Genomic DNA, 26,356 nt, shown 5'->3' with positions numbered 1-26,356 from the left:
AGTGAAACTTTAGAAACATTGTTGATAGCTGACTATTTGGCTATTTTAAACTATATTATATATATATATATACTAGGATGTTAATAGCCAACTAGTCAGCTAATTCTATAAAGTATGTGCAATTTTTATTAGCTGACTAGTTGGCTAATACTAGTTGGCTAAACCTAAAATCATGTCCTCTTATATGTTTTTTTTGCCTCCCATATATTTTGCCTCTTCTTGAAAGTTATGGATTAATTACATTTTGATATTGTTAATTAGGCTTTGGACTATGTGGGAAATATTCTTTTTTTTTTGTCTCTCATTATGTTGGGAATATGCATTTTTTGCCTCTCATTATGTTGAGAATATGCATGTTTTACCTGTCATTATGTTGGGAATATGCATTTTTACCTCTCATTATGTTGGTAATATGCATTTTTTTGGCCTCTCATTCTTAGTGTAAAGTGGTATATCCATTTAAATTTTTTCTTAGTACATAAAATTTCTATCAAGTTAACAAAGCTTATCATGCAAAAAGGCTTAGCTGACTAGTTGGCTAATACAAAAAGGTTAAATTTATAAACCTAAAATCATGTCCTCTTATATGTTTTTTTTTGCCTCTCATATATTTCGCCTCTTCTTGAAAGTTATGGATTAATTACATTTTGATATTGTTAATTATGCTTTGGACTATGTAGGAAATATTCTTCTTTTGTCTCTCATTATGTTGGGAATATGCATTTTTTGCCTCTCATTATGTTGAGAATATGCATTTTTTATGTCTCATTATGTTGGGAATATGCATTTTAACCTCTCATTATGTTGGTAATATGCATTTTTACCTCTCATTATGTTGGTAATATGCATTTTTTGGCCTCTCATTCTTAATGTAAAATGGTATATCTATTTAAATTTTTTTCTTCGTACCTAAAATTTTTATCTAGTGAACAAAGCCTATCATACAAAAAGGTTAAATTTATAAACCTAAAATCATGTTCTCTTATATGTTTTTTGCCTCTTCTTGAAAGTTTGAGATTTTCTCTGTTTGAATTTTTTTTTTTAGCCTCTTCAGCTGTAAAAATTTATACTGGAGGTGCAAAGTCAAATGGTGATGCCTAGTGAATGGTACATTGTATGTTAATTCTAGGCAGAAACGTTAACAGAGATTGGTAGGACTAAACTTGATGAAACTTATATATTTGAAATCAGCGTTAAAATCTGATTCTTTTGATGTATCTATTGGTATCAAAATCTCGTTTTTTAGAGTTTTGGTTACTATTGAGCCAGGTTGCTCCTTACTTACAGTTTGTTACCATGAACTGTTTGATATGCTATTTTTCGTCTCTGATTATGTTGGGAATATGCAGTTTTTGCCTCTCATTATGTTGAGAAAATGCATTTTTACCTCTCATTATGTTGGGAATATGCATTTCTACCTCTCATTATGTTGGTAATATGCATTTTTTGGCCTCTCATTCTAGTGTAAAATGGTATATCCATTTAAATTTTATAAATAAAAAAACAAGTTTTTTTTACTGAAAGTAAGGAGCAACGTTAAATCTTAAAACAAACAGAAATTATTCTGTGTATAAAAGGGACTGTCCCCTCCTCAATGCCTTGCTCTTTACGCTAAAGTTTTTTATTGTTTAAAAAAATAGAGTTGTGGGAAAGTCAAACTTTAGCGTAAAGAGCGAGGCGTTGAGGAGGGGACACCGCCTTTAATATGCGGAATACTTTCTGTTCGTTTTAAATTTTAACGTCCCTCCTTACTTTCAGTTAAAAAAAAACTTGTTTTATTTTATTTAATTTTTGAACGTTTTTGAATTAATACAGGTTTGAATCTTGGCTCACTGTTCATGAATAATCAACACCAAATTTGCAAATTAATTTTTACTTTTATTTGGTTAAATGGCTTTCTTGAACATTGTTTAATTTTATTTATGAAGTTTTTATTAGTAATAAATATACATAACTTACGAATTAACTTACGTAATGAACTTCTATATTCATATATTTTTAATATGCATATTATGCGGTTTGCCCCCTAGTTAATACTTCACTCTTTATGCTAAAGTTCAAATTTTGTTCCAATTCATTCAACATGATCCCTTAATCACAAAGGCCATTAATTAGAATAAATAGCTTTTATGAAAGTACTAAAAAATCTTTGACTTAAAGAGCAGGGTATGACTTAAAGAGCAGGGTATTGACTAGGGGGCAAACCCAATCATATACGTAATATTTTCTGTTCGTTTTAAGTTTTGATGTTGCTCCTTACTTTCAGTTTAAAAACTTTTTTTTAATTTAATTTCTGATCTTTTTTTTAAATAATAATGGGAAATCTGGCGCCCCCTTCAAAGCAATGTCCCTTCCCACATGAAAACTTCCTCCATGTAAAGATCCTCCCACATAACCCCTGACCCATCCCCACTACCAGAAAAAATCACCCGTGAAAACGTCTGTATACTTCACAATAACCAATACTTATATGTTAGCATTGGGTAAAGTTCATAACTTTTAGCCCTCCCCCTGGGGACTTTGGGGGATTAAGTCATCCTAAAAGACATAGTTATCATATTTTCGACCATGCTGAACAAAATGGCTATCTCAAAAATTTTTATCAGGTGACTTTGGGAAAAAATGAGCTTGCGATGGGGCCTAGGTGCCCTCCATTTTTTTTTGGTCACTTAAAAAGGGCACTAGAACTTTTAATTTCTGTTCCGATGAGCCCTCCCACAGTATTCTAGGACAACTCGGTTGATACAATCACCCCTGGGGAAAAAACTTCTATATTCATATATTTTCAAACAGTTCATGGTAACAAACTGTTTGAAGCAACCATTGAGCAACCTGGCTCAATGGTAACTGAAACTGTAGAAAACGGAATTTTGATACCAATAGAAACATCAAAAGAATCAGATTTTAATGCTGATTTCAAATATATAAGTTTCATCAAGTTTAGTCCTACCTATCAAAAGTTACACACCTGAGGAAATTTGGCTGATTTTCGAAAAAATGGGGAAAGATCCCCTAAAAGCTATAGAACCTTAATGAAAATCACACCGTCATATTCAGCGTATCAGAGAACCCTACTTGGAGGTTTCAAGCTCCTATCTACAAAAATGTGGAATTTTGTATTTTTTTGCCAGAAGAAAGATCATGGATGCTTGTTTATTTGTTTTTCTGTTGTTTTTTTTCCCAGGGGTGATCGTATCAACCCAGTGGTCCTAGAATAGTGTGGGAGGGCTCATTCGAAAGGAAATTAAAAGTTCTAGTGCCCTTTTTAAGTGACCAAAAAATGGAGGGCAACTAGTCCCCCTCCAACGCTCATTTTTTTTCTCAAAGTCACCAGATCAAAATTTTGATATAGCCATTTTGTTCAGCATGGTCGAAAATATGATAACTATGTCTTTTAGGATGTCTTAATCCCCCAAAGACCCTGGGGGGAGGGCTGAAAGTTATGAACTTTACCCAATTTTAACATATAGTATTGGTTATTGGGAAGTATACAGACGTTTTCAGAGGGGATTTTTTCTGGTAGTGGAGGGGGAGTGTGTCAGGGGTTATGTGGGAGGATCTTACCATGAAGGAAGTTTTCATGGGAGAAGGGACATTGCTATGAAGGGGGCGCCGGATTTCCCAGCATTATTTAAATAAAGATCAGAAAACCAAAAAGGCAACCAAAAAGAACATGGTTGATGGTCTCATCATAGGTTTGACATAGGCGGCAAAGAGGGCTCATTACTGTTGGAATGGTTGTGTTTTGATAGTGATAAGTTTGGCTGTTAAGGCCAGTAACATTTGATCGTATTCTGTGGTACATCTTTGAGTCTTTCCAGGATGTAAATGGAGGAAGATTTGGTGGACATTGGTTTGCTAGATAAATTTTTAGGCGCCAATGGTTTACATCTCTTACTGGGATAGGTCTTCCAGAAATTATTTCAAGCTGAAGGGCAGATTTAGCTATTTCATCCGCCTTGTGGGTCCCTTTTATACCCATGTGACTTGGGATATACTGGAATTTTGTGGATATACCTTGTTTAAGTAGTTGTTTTAATAGTACAAGAGTGGCAGAGTTCTCATTATCTAGGAAATCTGATTTTCTGGTGATATTGAGGCAAGGGCTAATTTTGAGTCTTAATAAATTATTAAAGGGGTGTTTCTTGGAGGGTTTGGCATCTTTATAATGGTTTCCAATGCAATTTTGATGGCAGCTATTTCAGCTGTCATGATACTCACATCATTTTGGAGCCTTTCAGCAGCTGCTGTACCTAAAGATGGGAAGTGGACTCCACAAGCAGTCCTGGAATCTGTTTTTGACCCATCCACAAAAATTGGGAGGTGGTGGATATATCTCTGAGACTCAAATTCATGAAATAATGATTTTACATAGGCAAGGGAAAGGTCTGTTTTAATAGCTGGCCCAAACAAAAGGTTCACTTCTGGGTAGAGGTTAGCCCAGGAAGGTATCCGGGGGTAAATTTGAAATAAGGAAGATGAAGGTATGGGGTAGGTCATTTGGGTGGTTGCAAATTCCCGTGCAAGGCCCCTAAAAGCTCCAGGGTTTCTTAGCCAGTCATGTAATCTATGGGAACTGTTACCTTCAATTTTTGTAAAGTAGTGGGCAAGTAGGATGTCTCTACGCATGGCACTAGAGGTGAGACCCCTTTCACTGAGGAGGAAGTTGGTTTTGGTGTGATTCCTGAGGCCAAGTATAGCACGGATCATAGTATTCTGGACAGTCTCCAGATTGTATAGTAGGGTATTTAAGCATGAGCCATAGACAGTTAGTCCATAATCAATTTGAGATCTAATATAAGTCTTATAGAAATTTATTAGAGTTTTTTCATGGCAACCCCAAGGCGTATTGAGTAGCCTTTGTAAGATACGCATTTTCCTGAGGCATTTTATTCTCACATTTTCAATATGGAGCCTGAAGGTTAGTTTTTGATCTAGAGTGAGGCCAAGATATTTGATGTGTTGTTGCTCTTGGATGACAACACCATTTAGGGTTAGTAGGGCAGATTGGGGATTTCTCTTGTTATGAAACTGTACTATAGCTGATTTTGATGGGGCGGTGGGTAGGCATGAATTGTTGGAGAAACATTCAAAGGCATAAAGTGACTTTTGTAACTTGGATTTGGCTAGTTCAAAATCATTTGAGGTAGACCATAGGACTATATCATCTGCAAACTGAATATTTGTTTGGGGTAGGTTGAGATCCCATAAATATAGTGAAAACAGGAGACAGCTGAGGACAGCACCTTTGGGAAGGTCTTTGGAGACAAACTTTTTAGAAGTGATGTAGGACTTTACTTGGGGAACAAAAGAGCATTCGGATAGGTAACTTTTAAAGAAATTCACTACAGGTATTGGAAAACCCATTTTTGATAATTTTTGCAGTAGGAGTGGATGTTGGATATTATCATATGCATTTTGGAAGTCCAAGAAGGCTGCAACTAGGATTTGGTTGTCTTTCAGACACTCAGATATGGCGTTGGTTAGGCAAACAAATGCATCAATGGAGGAATGATATTTCCTAGATGCTGTTTGGGTATGTGGGATGAGGTGGTTAGACTCAGCAAACCAATACAATCGGGAGTGGATTATCTTCTCATATAATTTTCCCAGAACTGGGGTAATCATAATGGGTCTGAAGGAGTTGGGGTCCTCTTTGGGTTTATTTTGTTTTAATATGGGGATAATGAGTGATGTTTTCCAAGCAGATGGGAAGAAGTAATTGCTCCAGGCATTGTTGAAGAGAGATAAGAGTACTTTTTAAACTCTATTGGAAGGTGTTGGAGCAAAGATGGATGGATCTGGTCGTGGCTGCAAGATGTTTTGGGTTTGATTGAATTGATTGTTTTATTCAGCTCAATCATTGTAAAATCTTGGAGTAGATACTGGGACCCAGGCAAGTCGAAATGGGGTGTTAGGCTGATCTGAGGTGGATTATGAGGGGTATTTTTGAATTTCTTCTCATAAAAATATGCTAAAAATTTAGCTTTTTTTTGTTGGTTTACAGCTGCTGACCATTTAGAGTTAGCTGGTAATGGAAGCGGTTCTGTGTAGAAGATTTGCCACAGATCTTGTCCAGAAATCTTTGACTCTTGCGTTTTGTGGGAAACTGACAATAGAAAGTTTTTGCAAGCCTCTTCTTTTGCAAATTTGATTGTTCTCTTAAGTTTTGCCTTTGCTTGTAGCTTTACAATACATTTTCCAGTGGATGGATTTCTCTTGAAGGATCTGATGGCATTCCTTTTATTGTACCAAGCCTCTTGGCAAGAGGATGTCAACCATGGCTTAGGGGGCTTGCTAATCTTTAGTGTTTTAGGGCGTTGGGACTAGGGTATGGTAAGTTTTGAAGCATCGAGAAGTAATGATGTGAGATTTTTGGAGAGTTGGTTTGGATCAGTGGAGAGTGAAGAGTAGTCATGGTTTGAGAGAATGTGGGAGAAGTTTGGCCAGTCTGCGTTTTGCCACACATAGTGGGAAATGAAATTGTTAATGATGGCTGGGTCACCAATTTTTGTGCATATGGCAAAATGGTCACTTAGGAGGTTGTCTATTCTTTTGACAGTAGTTTTATTTATTAAACTTGATGAAACTAATTGAAGATCAATAGTTGAATAACTCCCACTTCTTTTGCTGAAGTATGTATTTAGGTGTCTAGGAGTTACTAGCACTATATCGGTAAAATTGGTGAGGAATTCCTCTATGTATTTTCCAGCATTATTTTGAGATGAATAACCCCAGATAGAACTATGGGCATTGAAGTCCCCAACAACCACTAGATTTGAGTTTGAGAAATTATTAGAAATGAAATTGAAAAAATCATGTCCATTGTTATTGCCATTTGGATTATATAAATTAATAACAGTGACCTCCATGTTTGCCAGCCACAACTTTACACCAATTGCATCAATGTCATGACTGAAATTAGGGAGGCTTATACCACAGAATTTGAGGTGAGATTTTACAAGATGGCAACTCCACCACCAATTCTATTGGAAGATCTGTCTTTTCTTAGGACATCATAACCAGGAATTTTTAGATTAACTGATGAGTTTAAATGTGTTTCTTGGAGGCATAGTATGTCTATGTTGTGTGAAGAAGTATACTTAAGAAGGTCAGTGATTCTATAGTCATTTAATGATCTCACATTCCATTGCAAAATTGAGGAGGATAGAGGTAACTGAGGGTTAGCCATTGATAGATAGATTTAGTTTATTGAGTATAGTGCTGAAATTTGTGTTGGCTGTGTCCTTAAGATGTTTTTGGAAGTAGGTATTAGCCATCTCTTCTAGAATTGAGGATTTTTGATCTTCTGTGAGGGATGTTCTGGAGAGTGAGTTGAAGTTGAATATGTAGAGGCATAAGTTTGTAAGTAGATTTGGATTTTCTTCTGATATTTCCTTTGGCAATTTTGATGAGGTTGGTTTTGCAGGTTTACTTATAAAAGATTCAGGGTCTTGGTCTCAAGCTGGAAGGGGGGAAAGTCTAAGGTCTTGATTCCAGGGATTTTTTTTTGTGGTTTTGTCCTTGTAGCTTTTTGCTGTAGTTTTTTGATTAGGTTGTGTGTTTGGTTCAGAGAATTCAGGTGTATCTGCATTGTGCACCATGAGTTTAATTTTTGCAAACTGAAATGGGATGTTTTCTTTTTCAGACAACCTGAGAGCCATTGATCTTGCCTTGTATTTTGGGCATACAAATCAATTGTGTGAAGAATGGGGGCCTTTGCAATTAATGCATATTAATTTCTTGTTTGCACAGTTTGCTGTGTTTGGAGGATGGATGTTTTGGCATAGGTTGCACCTCTTCAGGTTTGTTTTGCAGTGTTGTTTTGTGTGACCCATTGTCAGACAAATTTCACACTGTATTGGCTTAGCCTTGTACTCTTTGTAGGGCTTTATCTGGCCAAATAGGGATATAGGTTCACTGAAGTTCTCTAGGGTGGAGTCCAGGGCGAAAAGGTAGGATTTAGACGTGTATATGCCATCATTGTTGGGTTTTCCAAGTCTGGTGACTTTTGATACTGATATTTTTTTGCCTTTGCAGTTCATAAGGCCATCCTTTAATTCAGTTTCAGGAATACCGTTAGGGATATTGTATATGACAATTTTTACTTGAGCAGGGGGAGGGCGAATTCATTGCTTTGAATGGACCTTAATGCCTCCAAGGTATTTAAGTGACAAAAGAATTATTTTTGAATTTTCAAAGCCTGCTTGAATAGATATTAAGATTAAACCATCTCTGTTGATGTTGAGGTTGAAATTAATTTTCAGGATTTTGAAGAGCTCAAGTCTAATTGTTTGGATGTTTTTCATTTGGAACATGGTTTCAGGATAGGTAGGCAGAATGTGGATGAAGTGCTCTTCTTCCAAAAAAGATGGGGGTGTTGTAGAAACTGTCTTTAATGGGGAGAAACTGGTGTACCGTTTTCTCTTAGATCTTTTAGGAGTGACCGTTTTGAAGCCATCATCATGGCGATTTGAGTCCTCAGAGTGGACAGTGACCATGGTTTCATTGGAGTCTGAGTCCTCAGAAAGGTCACTTGGTAATGGGGAGATGGTGTCTAGCATTTGGTTATTGGTATATCCCTTCTCAGGGGGTAATTTCATTGGGATCATGGTTGAGATAAATTCCCCACTTTATATAAATAAAAATAATCAAGAAAACTTCACTTGATAGTCCTGTTTTCACAAAATTTTCGAATTCTCTAACACAATTATTTTTAATATTCTTCTTCTTTTCTCTTGTTTTTTTTCCTCCCATATGTTCTGCCTCTTCTTGAAAGTTATGGATTATTTACATTTTTATATTGTTAATTATGCTTTGGACTATGTTGGACATATGCTTCTTTTTGCCTCTCATTATGTTGGGAATGTGCAATTTTTGCCTCTCGTTATGTTGGGAATGTGCATTTTTACCTCTCATTATGTTGGTAATATGCATATTTTTTTTTTGGCCTCTCATTATGTTGGTAATATGATTTTTTTGGCCTCTCATTCTTAGTGTAAAATGGTATATCCATTTAAAATTTTATTTAGTACCTAGAATTTCTATCAAGTTAACAAAGCCTGTCATACAAAAAGGTTAAATTTATCAACCTGAAATCATGTGCTTAAGGGTAAGTTGTTTCAGGAAAAACTGAAAAAAATTGTCTGAAAAAGTTTGTCTGAAATTTTCTGAAAGATTTTCAGAAAAAAATGTATTAGAAATACATTTTTACAAAGTGAACCTGATAATCTATTAGGGACTGAAGTAAAATATTGAAAAATATATGGTTAACATAACCAATAATAAATTGTAGGCTATGCTTTATTTCTACCTTGATTAGTGGGAGTAACTTTTTTTCAATCCATTTCAATGTATTTGACACAAAACTGAGGACCAAAACCAATAGGATATGGTAGGACATTCATCTCTAAGCAGACAATGATATAAATTCAATGATATTAGGGGGGGTAACTCTTGTTTTCCAAAATATATGGGAGAGTGGCAAGACTTGAGAGTCATGACTAATCATAGAAAAAGTCAAGACAGATAGTCTGACTGAGAGGCAAAGCTGGCTAAGCCTTTTTGAGAATTGTATAGAAATGATGTTGTTTTTTTCAACAAATACCTTTAGCCTGTAGGTTATTCAACTCTTCTAATCTTATCTTGGTGTAAACAATTCTGCATATTCAGAAGTGGAGACTCTAAGACACATTCTCAAAATACAACTGAATGAACGTCATCCAAAAAGCAAAAAAAGAAAAGAACTAGAGAGCAACTATTACCACAATTAGTATAACATATGTTATGTTTTTTTGGGAGGTTTTTTTTGCAATGAAAAATTCTTGAGTTTTTATTTTCTCTTCTTGGTTTATTTCTGTTCAACTTTTTATATTTTTGTTATGTCAGCTTCTTTTTGGGGGGCTTCTCATCTGTGCTGAAGATGCTAATGCTTTGTTGAAAACAAGCGAAATATTTGCATTGTTTTTCTCTCTTTGTGTCCTCTTTACTGGCCTTAGATCTGTTTTTTGTACATATATTTTTTTATTTTGTTCTTTTACACATGTCATTGCATATAATGCTAATGGAGGAAAGGATGTGTTTTACCTGTTTACTGAAACTTTTACTTCATATAATTGATAATTGGCCAAAAAGTTTTGCCAATTAATGAAGTTATAAAATGGGTTGCTGAAGTCAACACTTCTCTATGGAGTATTTTTCACAATTAAGAGTCCAGTTGATTTCCCGTCATCAAAACAGAGTATACCCTATTTTGCCTTGTAAGTTGGGGTTGAGTTCAAACTCTCTGGATTTTCGTCTTTTTCTGGGGGGGGGGAGACTTATAATTTTGTGTTTGGAAAAAGAGAGGACATTATTTCTTCTCCTTCCCTCACTTAAGAGTATGTGCTATGGGCTTTTTTTTTATTATACCTGTCATCCAACAACCTCTTGGACTAGTAGTTTGACTTGGGGGGTTCTATCCTCCTCCATAAGTAATAATAAAATTATTGCTTCCAATGCTCAAAACAGTCTAGCCTGTTATTCAAATGTCATTCTTTGAGTTTATGCTGAACAGGATTTAGTGGTAATTGATGGAGGGGTTGGAAAGCAAATTTTTCCTGAGGACAAGTTCATTTCTGTTCTAGTTCATTTCTGTATTATGACTGTCAAGGGCATATGTAGGATTTTTGTTCAGGGGTTGGTTAAAATTCTTCAGAAAAAGAATATAAAATTTGTTTATATGAAATTTGTTACGTTTTTACAAGTTGGACAAAAATTTTGGGGGAGGGAATTCAAACCGCAATATCACCTGGTTTTGGCCTTGATGCCTGTTATCCAACTATCTCTTTGACTAGTAGATTGAGATTTTATTAGAATCAAGGAACTTTAGACTGCATCTTTGGAGTTTTTTTTTTTTGTCCAGCTCATTTGTAAAGGTGCCTTACCCCTCAATAATGACATGTGTCCCACTCATAAGAAAGTCTAGGTGGGGGGATAAGATTGAATTTTTCAGAACTGGGAAATTACCAAGTTTGTTGGATTTTTTTTCAATGAAAATGCCAAAAAAGCCATTTTCAATTAAAGCACCAAAATGGGTATTGTTCAAAATTTAGCTGAGACAAGTGACCCCTCCTATTGACGTCACTCCTAACCTGTTGCTCAAATATCACTCTTCCAGTTTATCAAATCTACATTTAACAGTAATTGAGGGGGGGGGGTACAAAAAAATTATCTGAGGCAAGACCCTTGTAAGATTTATTTCAGAGAGAACAGGAGAGGTAAGTACAAAACACAGGTGAATTATTTGTTACATGTAAAAAATTATGGATAAATCATGAAATTTCAGAGGAATAAGTCCCAAAAGCCCCCTCTCACTTTATGTGTACGTTCCTATAGGTCCAGCTTCAATTCACAGAAGCCATGACATAGTTATTTGACCATACTGTAATGTTTCACTGGTGTTTCTCTTTCAGGGCTTAGTTATCACCTTTAGAAAATACATCATTAGCTGATGAGCCTGTGTTAGCAATAGGTGGCCAGAAATAACTTCCAGCTGTGCAATCTATGTGATGCCACGTGGATCACCAAATAACAATAAAAGAAAAGCAGATAATATGGGTGATGATTTTTCATTTTTTGGAAAGCGGTCCAAAATTGGTGCAACAAAAAGTACAAGCAGGTATTGTATACCATTTATTGCTGTAATCTCGCTATTCCAAACTCGAGGCACAGGCCCCACCAGCAGGGGAGTCCCGAGGAGGGGGAGGGGAGGCCCACCTCCAACTTTTTTGTCATTCGGCAAAATTTTCGCCAAAGGCGAAAATTTTGGTAGAAATTTTGCAAAATCGGCTGAAATTTAGCAAAATTCTTGATTTCTGCAGAAAATTCAGCATAAATCAGGTAGCAATTCAGTAAAATTTATGCCCCTGTCCATAAGTGCATGGCAATATTTTGGTGGGTCTTGTCCAGGGTGTGGATTACTTTAGAGCCCTAATTTGAAAAAAAAATCACATTTATATGCATTTACAGAGCTAAAAAGATACATGACAGTATTGCCATGACATCGTGCATTTTATGAAAGATATTGGGTACTGTTTTGCTTAATGTTACACAGTGGCTATAGACTGTTGAATGAATGCAGTGATGGAGACCCATAAAGCGGGTAATTGTTATCTAAATTGATCGAAGAGCGTGGTTTCTCATTGAATTTACAATATTTAAACTGTTGTTTTTTGGGGTTTAGGGGGGGGGAGGGCGAAAGGTACCTAGGTTAGGTTAGGTTCCGTATTTAATATTTGGTATGCTTTACCCCCACCCCCCTAATGTGCAAATATATTGGCCAAATTTGTTCCTAAACTATTATATATACATCCTATTTTATTTTTTTTGAATTAGTGTTAACCAAACTTGACTTCTTTAGTGTGTACCATTAAGCGGAACAGTACCAGATATTGAATACAGACAAAAATTTAGTATAATTAGCTATGGCCCGAAATGGGTTAGAAACCACTACTCTATTCTATCCCGAGATAGTTTTAGTGGGATACAAGGAAGTTCTTTTTTTATTCAAGCAATGAAGGAAGAATACAAATGTCTGTTAAATATTTCAATGTTAAAGTACTTTTAAGGGAAAAACTAAAGATACTTAAAACCCTGAGGGCTAATTTTAAAAGCTATTTTGTATTCCTTTTGGATTCCACGCATGTAACATTTTTCTACAGAGGGTGCTGTTTCCAATTCAGAATTTGTCCTTGTAAGGAGGCTGTACAACCCTGGTTGTAAAAAAAAGAACTACCTAATGTATGGAGATGTAAAGAATTATGGAGATAAAGAAAGAGTCATTTTTACATTTTTGTAAGGAGTTTGTAAGGAGTGTAAGGAGTTTGTAAGGAGTTCTGGGTGGTCTACAAGGAGAAATGGATGGATATTATATTAAATAATAGAAGTTTATGGGAATTAAGAAGTTGGTAACTTTTGTTGGTACAGGTTTGCCTCATAGGGACCATTTTCTGCAATAGATTCATAAATTAATTTGTGTTTAAGGGTGGGTCTTTGTTTGTAACTTTATGTTCTTGTATTTTTGTAACCGTGGCCCATAAAGGCTTTTCGTGTTAACAAATATCATATCATATTAGACCCGTTCTTTTGCACCAAGATCTTACATCTAAGATCTCACATCTTTCTGCAAAGATTTCCCTTCATTTAACTCATCTTTGTTCTAAGATCTTACACCTCACTGATCTTAGCAAAAAGCGTGAAAGACACCATCTTTCTGCCATATAGAACAATGATGAGAGAACTTTGATGATATACTCATCATTGTTCTTAGACTGCTGACCAGAGCGGAATGATGAAAGACGTTTGCAAAAGAACGCCATAAGATGTATAATCTTAGTGCTAAGATTTCACTTTTAAGCGTTCCTTGTCAAAAGATGTAAGATCTTAGCACAAAGAGCAGTAAAAGAACGGCCCTATTGTGTGTTATTTTGAGAATTCTTGCAAGACCCTCATAACCTTCATAGACAGTTACCCTCAGGTATTTTATGATAGCCGTGGATGCCAAATTAAAAAATGAGAAATTTGGGTGGAAAATTAGCAGAAAATAAGCCAAAACATGACATCAAAGAACTTAAGAAGATGTAACTTTTCTTTGATGGTGCATTGTCTTTGGGATTCAACATATTCTTGATCTTTGAATGTTATGGTTATTTATTTTCTTACTTTGTTGTGGCAACACTGACGAAAATGTGATGTTTCCCTTAATCTTCATAATCTTAAAACAGCCAAAACAAAAATCTTGTTAAATTGAGGTTTTCTAGCGTGATGAGTCCAAGGGACAAAGTAGGTTTTTATTTTGATATCCGTGGTACTGTAAACTTAATAGTTTTTGATAACTGAAAGTGAACTCATAAAACAGGGTATGGTCCCTGTCTATAGGAATTTGGCAAATCATCATGAAGCTGAAAGGAGGCTGATGTGAGCTTCCAAAGGCTTTCCTATATAAGAAGAAGAAGAAGAAATTGTCTCATGATTTTGTATGTATTTTATTCTTGTAAGGTGTAAAAGAGTGTTAAGCATAATAGTTCTTGTTGAGTCAAAGGGAACATGGAAAATTGGCTCAAAGCTTATTAGCCCTACAATACTCATCAGTCTGGACAATTGGCTGGAAGCTGATTGACTCTAAAACACCCTTCAATCAACAATCCACAAACAATTTTCTATAATGGTCATAACAATTTGAAGTTTGTTTGTTTTGTTTTTTACTGAGTTTTAGTCAAGTGGTAAGGGTCACAAGATATTTTCATTTGACTCTTTTATTTTCTTAATTCCCGAAGAACAATAAATTATTGAGGTTGTGATTCAAAATGAAATTTTACTAATACAAAAATTAACTGATGCTAGTGAGCAGATTCTATCATTTGCAATGGTTTCTGAAACCGCGCATCCTTTAAATAAGCTTTTTTTTTGTTTGTTTTTTGTTTAAATGATGTGAGGATGTTAGGTTGAAAAGAGATAGTGCCTGACAAGCCTGGATGACCAAGGCTTCTGGAAGTTCGTAAATATTTATGTACATAAAGTGATTTCTCTATAAAAAAAAAGCGTTATGTATATATATATATATATATATATATATATATATATATATATATATATATATATATATATATATTTGTTGTTGTTCGTTTTTAGACTGGGCACTTGGTTTAAAAGGATTTGTTGTAGAAACTTCGAAAGGGGCTCGTTCGATGGGAAATTGAAAGGGTTAGCGCCCTTTTTGATAGTCAAAAGTAAATGGAGAAGGGCAACCAGCCCATCCCCCCACGCCCATTATTTCCCCAAACATATTCAATCAAATTTTTGTTCAGCGTAGTTGTAAGGTCTGGAAATTATGTCTTTGAGGTAGACAGCCCTAAGGGAAGGGTTGTAAATTATGCCCTGGGGGTATATAAGGTTTTTCCAGAAAGATTGGTTGTATAAACTTTGGAGGGGGTCATTGGGTTGGTAATCAGAAGCACTAGTGCCCTTCTTAGGATTCAAAGAGATCTGAGGGCAGCTACCCCCTACATGTCGTAGTTCCCCCAAATGCATCTGACAGATATTTTAAGATAGGCTTTTAGGGTTGACACAACCATCCAGAATATGGGGGCAAGGGTCGTAAGTTATATACCGGAGGCATATAAGGTTTTTATGGAAGGAGTGGTCGGGTGAACTTTAGAGGAGGCTCATTTGATTGAAAATCCGAAGTTTTAGTGCTCTTTTTAAGGGTCAAGAGTGAATGGAGGGCAATCATTCCCTTCCTCCCAAGCCTATATTACGCAAAACTCGTCCGGTCTAAATTGACTAAAGCTTTTTTGTTCAGCATTGTTGAAAGACCCAGTAATTATGTCTTTGGGGATGTCAAAATGTAAATTGTGTTCTGGTCTTGAGAAGGTATGGAGGTTGTCAGCCCTGCTCGTGTTAATTTTTGCTCGTTTTGAGTTTGACTCGGCTATTTATTATAATTTTCGTTCGATTTGGGTTTCATCTATTTATTGATGGTGATTTGTGGTAGTTCTACGATTGGAAGACAATTCGATTTTTTTTCTGCTCATTTTTGGCTTAATGGAGCTTTTTACGTTTCTTTGAAAAACTTGTTTTGTGGAAAAAGTCTTCTAAATTAATCAGAGGCAACGCTATAGCATTTTCCTATAGTAAAGGCCATACGGTTCCAATGTTTTATTTTATTAATTAAAAAACCTTTCCCACAAAATAAGTTTTTCAAAGAAAAGTAAAGAACTATTAAACCAAAAATGAGCAAAAATAAAGTCAAATAATCTACCAAGCGTGAAACTACCACAAATTAGCATTGATAAATAAATGAAACCCTAAACGAACAGAAATCATAGGCAGCGCAATCGTGCGGCCTATGTAAGAATGATGTTGGCACAAAGTATTATTATTATTATTTTTTTTTTTTTTTTGGTCTCCATACCAGGGCACTTCGTATCGAAGGAGTTGTCGTAGAAACTTCAGAAAAGGCTCACTCTACTGGAAATTGAAAGGGCTGGCGCCCTTTTCAATAGTCAACAGTCATTGGAGGGCGACTAAACCCCCCACACGCGCCCATCTTTTCCCCACACACAATATATCAAATATTTAAAATCTCCCGTTTTTTGAAAATCGTTAACTGCTCAAAAAATTAAGTCTTTGAGGATGACATCCCCCGCACAGCTCTCAGGACACGGGTTTATAATTATGCCCTTGGGGCATATAAGGTTTTTATAGAACACGTCGTAGAAACTTCAGAAAGGGCTCATTCAATTGGAAATTGAAATGGCTAGTGCCCTTGTTAATAGTCGAAAGTGACTGGAAGGCAACTAACACCCCTTCCACGCCCATCATTTCCCCAAACACGTCCAATACTAATATTGAGATAGCTATTTTGAACAGCGAAGTTGATTTCCAAAGAGAAAATAAGTTTTGAGAAGGTAATTCTTCAGAATCCGTAGGCGCAAGCATTATTAGTTATGAACTGGGGGCATATTGGGACGATGATCGCACAATGTATTATTTATTATTTTTTATAAAATTATAATTCGTAATACAATTCGTTTTCAGTAAAGCGGCAATGACGCAGTAAGTTTTAGACTTTTACAATGAGAGAAGGAGGCGATACCCAAACTCTTGTTTGTGGTGATTTTTGTTCGTTTCAAGCTTGACTGGCCTTATAAAATTAAGTTTTACGCGTTTTAATACTGATTTATTCCTTTATATAAGTATCCATTGCTTGTATGCTTACATTGATTTTGTATCTAATTTCTGTTCGTTTTGGGTTTCATTTATGCTTCAATAGCAATTTTTTTTTGTTTTAAGCTTGATTTGCATTTTCAATTTTAGCATTATTCGCTTCAAGATTTATTTAGTCATTTATATTATTGCTTGTATGTTTTTTTCTATGATTGTTTATTTAATTTGTGTTCGTTTTGGGTTTCGTTTATTCTTTGATAGTAATTTCTGGTGGTTTTGAGTTTGAATTTTAACAGATATTTGTATCTGCTGATCTTAAGTTTAAAATGGCTATTACTTTTCGTTGAGAAACTTCTTTTTCGGAATGTTTTTTTTTTATTATTATGTATCAAATGATCATAGGTTTAAAACTGGTAATTAATGACAAGAATATTTGTGATCATTTCTTAAGTTGTATTTAATTCTCTTGAATCTTATGAATAAGCTTGCTTGAAACGTCCATTAACACATATGTGGAAGAAACTGAAGATTGACGAGCACTAGCATCAAATTTATTTGCAATGGAAGCAAATGCTGCCCAACAATACCAAATAAAGCCTGTAATGAAACCAACCAAAACCCCCAAGTCAAACGCCCCCAATGCATCAAGCACCCCATATAAAACACCATCTTCTAAGCCCCCTAGCTCAAATCCCTATCAGGTGGAATCACCAAGCCAACAAGCCTCCTTGTCCGGTGAGATGAGGTCAGCCTGGCCCCCCCTCCCAAGAAGAAACAAACCAGAAACACTACCAGGAATCAATCCCCTAACCGACAGACAGGATGCACAACCAAAATTGCAATCCCCAAATATATGCTTATTCATTCTAAACTGTAATGCAGTTCAGGCCATGAACATACATCAACTACAGAAAACAAAAATCATTGCAGAATTGGCAAAAATCTACATACCAGATGATATACTCATTCAAGCAAAAAAACATCTTGCTTTACTTTTAATAAAGCTGAACAATGATACAGAGCCATATGAAGAATAAATTAACAACACAACATATATCAATACTTCAATGGACTTTAAGATCACTCACAGAAAATAAGCTAAATGAACTAATATCTTTTATGAATAATAACTCCATTAATATTGCTTCTCATCAGGAAACTCATTTAACCCAAAATCAACAAATTAAGTCTCTGGGATATTCTATCCTCAGAAAGGATTGATCTTCAGAGAGAAAAGGAGGTGGGGTAGCTTTATTAGTTAAAAATAATATAAAATTTTGTGGCATCAATTTTCCAGATTTTGCAAATGATTTTGATGTAATTGGTATCAGTGTTTGGCTGAATAATTTAAAAACCTACATAATAAGCTTTTATTACCCTAATGGTTAAACTACAGATGCCAAGGATTTCTTTAATTATATAAATAATTCTAATATGTTAAAAAATATCATTATTTGTGGTGATTTCAATGCCCACAGCCTTTTGTGGGGGAAACAACCAGCAAATAAAGCTGGTAAATTCATTGAGCATATGACTTCAAATAATAATGAATTAGCTGTTGCTACCCCTCCAAACCTGAACACATATTTCAACCCCATAAGTGGCAGATTCTCCACAATTGACCTACAAATTGTGTCATTAAATTTTTTGAACAAAATTTACATAAATAAAATTGATAGTCTATGTACTGACCACTTTGCTATAGTTTGCTCCCTAAATGAACCTGCTGAAACTCTATCTCACACCTCCAAATATATCAACACTAAAGCAAATTGGTCTATGTTCCAAAATAAGCTAAATGATGAACTTACAAGTTTCACCCAAAGTTCATGCATTTCAAACACAACAGTTGACACACATGCTGAAGCCTTGACATCTTCACTAATAAATACAGCTAATCATTCTATTGCCAGGACAACACCTAGGAGAACAGTCCCAAAGCAAATTCCAAAAGCATGTTGGACGAATGAGTGCCAAAATAAATGGAGAATAAAAAAGGCACTTAGGACAGTATTTATAAAAAAAACCATCACCTACTACATATTTTAAAAAATTACAAGCAGAATCTAATCTAAAAGGACTATAATAGATGCTAAATATAATTACTGGAATAATTTGGCAAATAATCTCTCCAGAGAAACACACGAGCCAATCATACATGAAATTATAAGCCACATCTGTGGGAAAAAGACTTCCCCCAACCCACTCCTGTATGAGCTTATACATAATAATACCCATTATGACAATGATAATGAGAAAGCTAACCTATTTGCAACTCTTTTTGTTAATAAGCTAACATCAAATAAAGCAAACTGTCCACAATTCCTATGAACCCAAGTTACCAACCACGCCCAGGATCCGAGTACATAACTAATCCATTTTCAATCTAGGAATTGAATAATGCAATACATCATATTAGGACCAAAACTAGCAGCAGCCATGCCAATAGATATATAATATGTATAAAGAATCTAACCCCTGTATAAAAAAAACAACCACTAAATAGTTGTTGTCACGCTTGTGCTTCTTCCATACTCCCCAATGTATGGAAGTATTTGTCTTTCCTTCCGATCCTCAATAAAAATAAACCATAAAATAACCCTGTGTCTTATAGGCCCGTAATGACTACTCCTGTGATGGGGAAAATAATGGAGAAAATGATCTATCACAGACTCCTCTGGTTTGTTGAAAAAAATAATATGATCCTTCACACTCAAACTGGATTCAGGAAACACCACTCCTCAACAGATGCTTTCATTTTGCAACAAATGCAATAAATGAATCTTTCTCAAAAAATAATGTCCTAGTTGCAGCTTTCCTAGATTTTGAAGGGACGTATGACAATGTGAACCACCAAATCCTTTTAAACAAACTTGCAAACCTTGGAGTACCCCCTAAGCTAGTATCTTTTATTAAATCCTTCATAGAAGTGCGAAGTTTCATCGTTTGTGTTGGTTCAGCCTCTTCACCCCAAAAGACAATATCCAAAGGCCTACCTCAGGGAGCAGTCTTCAGTTGCCTCCTATTTGCCCTATATCTCTGGGACATGAACCTACCCCACATGAATCTACAATATGCTGATGATCTAGTGCTATGGTCATCTGGCAACACCTTCCAGATAGCACAGTCAAATCTGCAAAAGTCACTTTTCCAGTTTGAAAAATTCTCTCAACATTCAGATTTACCCATTGCACCCACCAAGTCAAAAATAATCCAATTTCACCGGAAGCGAAACCATGTTAATGCAAAATTAACTCTAAATAAAACAACTATTCCAGAAGATAATAATATTAATTACCTAGGTCTCATGCTTGACCAAAAACTTAATTTCCACCTCCACATTTCAAACACAATAAAAAAAAATGCTATAGAAAAGCAAATATACTAAAAAGACTTCTTTCCACACCCTGGGGTTGTAAGGAGAAAACCTTACTCCAGTTTTATAAATCACATATAAGACCCCATATTGACTATGGGCTCATCGTCTATGGTGCATGTGCAAAGACCCAGATTCAAAAAATTGAAACAACACAAAATGATAAAATACGTCTCATATTTGGTCTGAGGAAACCCACAAGCACCAAGTTTCTGCTTACTGGAGAGTGGATTAACAACAATAAGGGAGAGACGTAACTTTCTCTTGACAAAACATCTTACAAAAATTGAATCAAATAGCTCACACACACTACATAATTGGTTAAGAAATCCAGCCATGTATAGAGGCATTGCAGATTAGTATGCCAATATTCAGAAGAAGTTCCCCATACCAGCAAAGTCTATTGCACCCACTTTCCCCCGATCCCCCCCATGGAATTGGTCAAGTCCCATAATAAATAATGACTTCTCAAAGTGGAATAAAGATTTAACCCCCATTGCTTTTGTCCAGAAAAAATTTGCAGAACTTAATACAATTACGTATAAAAATCACTTCCAAATATTTGTTGATGGGTCAAAAATGAATGAGAAGGTTGCAAGTGGTGTTTTCCTTCCTCACCTGAAAATTGCAATGGGCGAGAGAATATACAATAATTTATCTATAGTGTCTGCTGAGTTAAATGCCATAATCACGGCATTAGAACACCTTAAAGAAAACCAACCTTTGATTGCAAATTCAAATAATATTATCATATATTCCGACTCTATCAAGCCTTGAGTTGCTGCCCTCAGCTCCTCAATATAAGTTGGACATTGACACTTATCATTGTCTCAGTATTATTGATAATCTTGCTTCAAGTGGCATAAAAACTTATTTTCAGTACATTCCTAGCCACTGTGGCATAAGTGGTAATCATCAGGTTGATGAAATAGCAAAAAATGCTATAAATATTGACCAGCCAAGTGGGAGACCAATCCCAATTAGAGATATTTACCGATGGAGGCTATCATATATTAATTTTAACAAGATTAATCCTATCCTTTCCCCCTTTCCCAATAAGTATCTTTCTAAAATTTATCATAGAATTCGTTCTGGAACATATGGACTAAACTTCCTTGCATTCTCATATAAGTTTTCTAAGTCAAGTGGTTCAATTCCCCTGTCCCCTCTTTGCAGGCATTGTAATATGAATAATGAAACAATTGACCATTGCCTATTTGAATGTAATATGCTGACGTCTGCACAATATACCTTGCTTTGTACACTGTTAAAATGCTTCAAACACCACAAAATCTCACTATCAGCCAAGAGCTGAGCCAACTATACCTGCAGACAGAGCACAGAAATCGATATCTATCATCTTATATTTGAACTCATTGAGTCAAAAGATCTACTAAAAGATATCTGAGAATATCCCATAAATAATAGACAAGCAAGACAGAAGCTCTGTAGCCCACAGAGTGAAGTAAAAAGAAGAGGGCTGAATAATACCAACTGAATAGCCCGCCTGCAGTGAATTAGAAGAAGAAGAAGAATCTATCAAAACTAGCAAAAACCAAGTTTCTGCTTACGGAGAGTGGATTAGCAACAATAAGGGAGAGAAGTAAGTTTCTATTGACAAAATATCTTACAAAAATTGAATCAAATAGCTCACACACATTACACAATTGGTTAAGAAATCCAGCCATATATAGAGGCATTGCAGATGAGTATGCCAAAATTCAAAAGAAGTTCCCCATGCCATCAAAGTCTCTTGCACCCACTTTCCCCCGATCCCCCCCCCATGGAATTGGTCAAGTCCCATATTAAATAATGAGTTCTCAAAGTGGAATAAAGATTTAACCCTCATTTTTTTTGTCCAGAAAAAATTTGCAGAACTTAATACAATTACCTATAAAAATCACTTCCAAATATTTATTGATGGATCAAAAATGAATGAGAAGGTTGCAAGTATTGTTTTCCTTCCTCACCTGAAAATTGCAATGGGCGAGAAATTATTTAATAATATATCTATAATGTCTGCTAAGTTAAATGCCATAATCATGGCATTAGAAAACCTTAAAGAAAACCAACCTTTGATTGCAAATTCAAATAATATTATCATATACTCCGACTCTATCAAGCCTTGAGTTGCTGGCCTCAGCTCCCCAATATAAGTTGGACATTGACACTTGTCATTGTCTCAGTATTATTGATAATCTTGCTTCAAGTGGCATAAAAATTTATTTTCAGTACATTCGTAGCCACTCTGGCATAAGTTGTAATCATCAGTTTGATGAAATAGCAAAAAATTCTATAAATATTGACCAGCCAAGTGGGAGACCAATCCCAATTAGAAATATTTACCGATAGAGGCTATCAGATATTAATTTTAATAAGATTAATCCTATCCTTTCCCCCTTTCCCAATAAGTATCTTTCTAAAATTTATCATAGAATTCGTCCTGGAACAAATGGACTAAATTTCCTTGCATTCTCATTTAAGTTTTCTAATTCAAGTGGTTCAATTCAACTATACCTGCACACAGAGCACAGAAATCGATATATATCATCTTATATTTGAACTCCTTGAGTGAAAAGATCTACTGAAAGATATCTGAGAATATCTAATAAATAAGAGACAACCAAGACAGTAGCTCTTGTAGCCCACAGAGTGAAGCAAAAAGAAGAGGGCTAAATAGTACCAACTGAATAGCCCGCCTGCTGTGAATTAGAAGAAGAAGAAGAAGAATCTATGTGAATGAGATGAGAAGGTTGAATGAGAAGGTTGCAAGTGGTGTTTTCCTTCCTCACCTGAAAATTGCAATGGGCGAGAGATTATATAATAATTTGAGTCAAAAGATCTACTGAAAGATATCTGAGAATATCTAATAAATAAGAAACAACCAAGACAGTAGCTCTGTAGCCCACAGAGTGAAGCAAAAAGAAAAGGGCTAAATAGTACCAACTGAATAGCCCGTCTGCTGTGAATTAGAAGAAGAAGAGAAGAATCTATGCGTTACCCAAAAATTACTCAGTCGTTTTTAAATTTACAATAATGTAAAAACTGAAAATAGCTGCCTAAAACGGTCAGCTCCTTATTAATTAATAATTAATTAATTTAAGTATGAGCTTACTTACTTAATAATTTAAATGTATTTGGATTAGTTTTAGGTCTAATGTTTTGTCTGGTTATTTCAAACTTAGCGCCAACTTTTTGAAACAAGCACGGCCAAAAAGCGATTTAGATTATATCAACTTCGCGCCATTCTTTCAAAAACAAGTACGGGAAAAAGGCGCTCTGCACTTTTTGTTAATTCCTCTGCTTTTTTTCAGAATCTTCATTATTTCGTCCGAACAAAAATAAAAAATTGTAGCACAAAAGTGATACAAGTTGAAGCACGAAAGTGTTACTATTTGGTCATTAAATGTAGCAAGCGCTAGAGTAACTTGAACCAACTTAAAAAAAGGAAGAAAAACATTAAAAAATAAGTGCTATATAAGAATAATCTGAGCATTGAAAGTCCCTTCTCTCTAGGCACTTAAATATCAGACTAAGTATTTAATCTTCAGTACTTTTTGACGGTTTTTGGTCTATTAAGTTTTTCGTAAAAAGGGTTAGCTTTAACTTAAATGAATAACATAGACAAAGATTACCGTCTGTTCTCTATGGAGATTGCGCATGAAAAGGCGACTAGCTACTGTAATCAGAAATTGACAAGCGTTTTCACTTGTCACGTGTTTAAGATGGCACAAATGAGGCTCTTGATTAAGTATAATTTTGAATGTAGAATATTTTTCTTTAATCAATATTAGCTAATTTGAATGTAATATGCTGACGTCTGCACAACATACCTTGCTTTGTAAACTGTTAAAATGCTTCAAACATCACAAAGTCTCACTATCAGCCAAGAGCCTAGCCAACTATACCTGCACACAGAGCACAGAAATCGATATCTATCATCTTATATTTGAACTTGAGTCAAAAGATCTACTGAAAGATATCTGAGAATATCTAAAAAATAAGAGACAACCAAGACAGTAGCTCTGTAGCCCACAGAGTGAAGCAAAAAGAAGAGGGCTAAATGGTACCAACTGAATAGCCCGCCTGCTGTGAATTAGAAGAAGAAGCTAATTCAATCAAAATACGGTTAATATGAATGGGAGAAATACATAATGTCCGGAAGACGTAGAAACATAAGTGACCATTTTGATTTCAGCAAACATTATAAGGTACAGAAATACGAACAGTGGAGCAAGCGAAGGTTTTCGTAGTTCTATACCGCTATTATAATTCTTCAGCGAGATCGAAGAACTGTATTTCCAGGTACAAATCGCTATTTGATGCCATGTTATTTGCAAAGTTCTGGTACAATAAAAGAATCAGAATCCTTCCTCTCTGAATTACTTTAGGCAAAATTATGTCTGACAGTGCATGATGTGCCGTCAGTTCGGAACTGTCTAGGCATAAATCAATTTTTTTTGTTTATCAGTTGAATATAGCAAAAATGGTGTTTGCTGAACATGCAGCGTCGTCACTTTGTGACTGCCGTCGCTTGACTTGCCTTCACTTTGTGTCAGAACTGTTTTGGCTAAAATCAGCATTTTGTGTGATTAATTGACCAAAAATAATGCTAGCCGAACATTCAGTGCCGATGCGTGACATGCTGTCAATTTCTATTGAGCTGTATTAGCCAATAATGATAATTGGCGAACATGTAGTGCCAATGCTTGAGATGCTGTCACTTTCTGTTTGAAGTGTTGTAGCCACAAATGCGGTGCCGATGCGTGACATGCTTTCACTTTCTATTTGAATTGTTTTAGCCAATAATAATCATTGCCAACGCTAAACATGCTGTCACTTTCTCTTTGAAGTGTTTTAGCCAAAAAATACTGTGCTGATGCCTGACATGCTTTCACTTTCTATTTGAATTGTTTTAACCAATAATAATCATTGCCCAACCTGCATTGCCAAAGCTAAACATGCTGTCACTTTCTGTTTGAAGTGTTTTAGCCAATAATAATACTTGCCGAAAAGATAGTGCTGATGCATGATATGCTGTCACTTTCTGTTTGAACTGTTTTAGCCAAAAGTAATGCTTGCCAAACATGATTTGCCGTTACTTCATTTGTTTTTTGTTTTTTCAGGTCAAAAGCCGCTGATGAGGTTAGCTTTAATAAAAAAAAATGTCTGGCGTGGTTCCGTGAATATGTGTCTCCTGATGATCAAGAAACAATCGGTCCAGAAGGCATGGAAAAGTTCTGCGAAGACATCGGTGTCGAGCCAGAAAACGTTGTAATGCTTGTCATAGCCTGGAAAATGGGGGCGAAACAAATGGGCTTCTTTACTCAACAAGAGTGGTTAAAGGGCCTGTCTGAAATGCAAGCGGATTCAATTCAGAAACTTCAGAATCGTTTAGATTATCTTAAAGCTTTACTTAGTGAGCCAAATCATTTTAAAGCTATTTATTTATACTCTTATGACTTTGCCCGTGATAAAGACCAACGCTCAATGGATGTTGATACTGCTAAAATTATGCTGCAGTTATTACTAGCCCCACGATGGAATTTATTTCCATCGTTTCAACAGTTTTTGGATCAGTCTCGTTACAAAGTGATAAATAAAGACCAGTGGTCGAATATTTTGGAATTCTCTCGGTCGGTGTTGCCAGACTTATCAAATTACGATATGGATGGGGCGTGGCCCGTTATGTTGGATGAATTTGTGGATTGGTTGAAAAATGAGCGGAAGACCGAGTAGAAATTGGCTTTGTAAATACATTTTGGTGGACTTTGAAAAGTTTTAGGATTGTTTTTACTAAGCTCGTGAAGTATCCTTTTTTTGTGTTAACTGGATAGTAAAATTAAAACTTTTTTTACAATTGGTCCTTCTTTAAAGCTTCATGCTAAATTTCTGTTGTAAGTTTATACTAAAATAATGATTCAAGTATATTAAAGCCACCTTACTTAACTCTGCTATTTAAGGAAGAAAATGTTTGAAACCAGTTACACCTCCCCCCGTATCCTCAGATAGTTTTTATATAAACCAGATTTTTTTTTGGTAAATTACTAACTTACTTAAATTACTTAATTTAAGGTAAATTACTTGATTTTACTTATATTACCTTAGATTCCCTTATAACAAAAATAAATTTCTTACATTGCTACATTTGGTAAATAAATTGTTGCGTACGTGTAACTAGTTCAAAGCTGGATCATAAGGCTAAAGATTAAGGTCCGTCATGAGGCTAAAATAGTTCAAGCTAAAATAATTTGTACAAGCCTTGTGGTTTCA

The 26,356-nt window shown here is 35.4% G+C and overlaps 1 protein-coding gene across 7 annotated transcripts in view; it reads left to right on the top strand.

Moving 5' to 3' along the window:
* The window catches only part of SCCRO4 (DCN1-like protein SCCRO4), a 65,534-nt gene extending 39,503 nt beyond the window's left edge, over window positions 1–26,031 (top strand). For 4 of the 7 annotated variants that reach the window (XM_089086686.1, XM_089086690.1, XM_089086687.1 and 1 more), the window contains exons 2-3: window positions 11,454–11,659; window positions 25,210–26,031. In XM_089086686.1, coding sequence (XP_088942812.1) covers window positions 11,550–11,659; window positions 25,210–25,822 — 723 coding nt within the window. In that variant the 5' untranslated portion in view covers window positions 11,454–11,549 and the 3' untranslated portion in view covers window positions 25,823–26,031. Of the gene's footprint in view, window positions 1–7,671; window positions 7,806–9,093; window positions 9,113–11,453; window positions 11,660–25,209 lie in introns of those variants that run through there. The other 3 variants (XM_089086689.1, XM_089086691.1, XM_089086685.1) reach the window with 3 other exon arrangements.
* The last annotated feature ends 325 nt before the right edge of the window (window positions 26,032–26,356 follow it).

This window comes from Artemia sp. Qi Xiang Cuo, chromosome 3 (assembly GCF_049724085.1).
Source record: "Artemia sp. Qi Xiang Cuo chromosome 3, ASM4972408v1, whole genome shotgun sequence".
NCBI classification, from domain to species: Eukaryota; Metazoa; Arthropoda; class Branchiopoda; order Anostraca; family Artemiidae; genus Artemia; species Artemia sp. Qi Xiang Cuo.
Note: the sequence above shows the minus strand (reverse complement) of the source record. Positions and strands in the feature narration are given on the sequence as shown.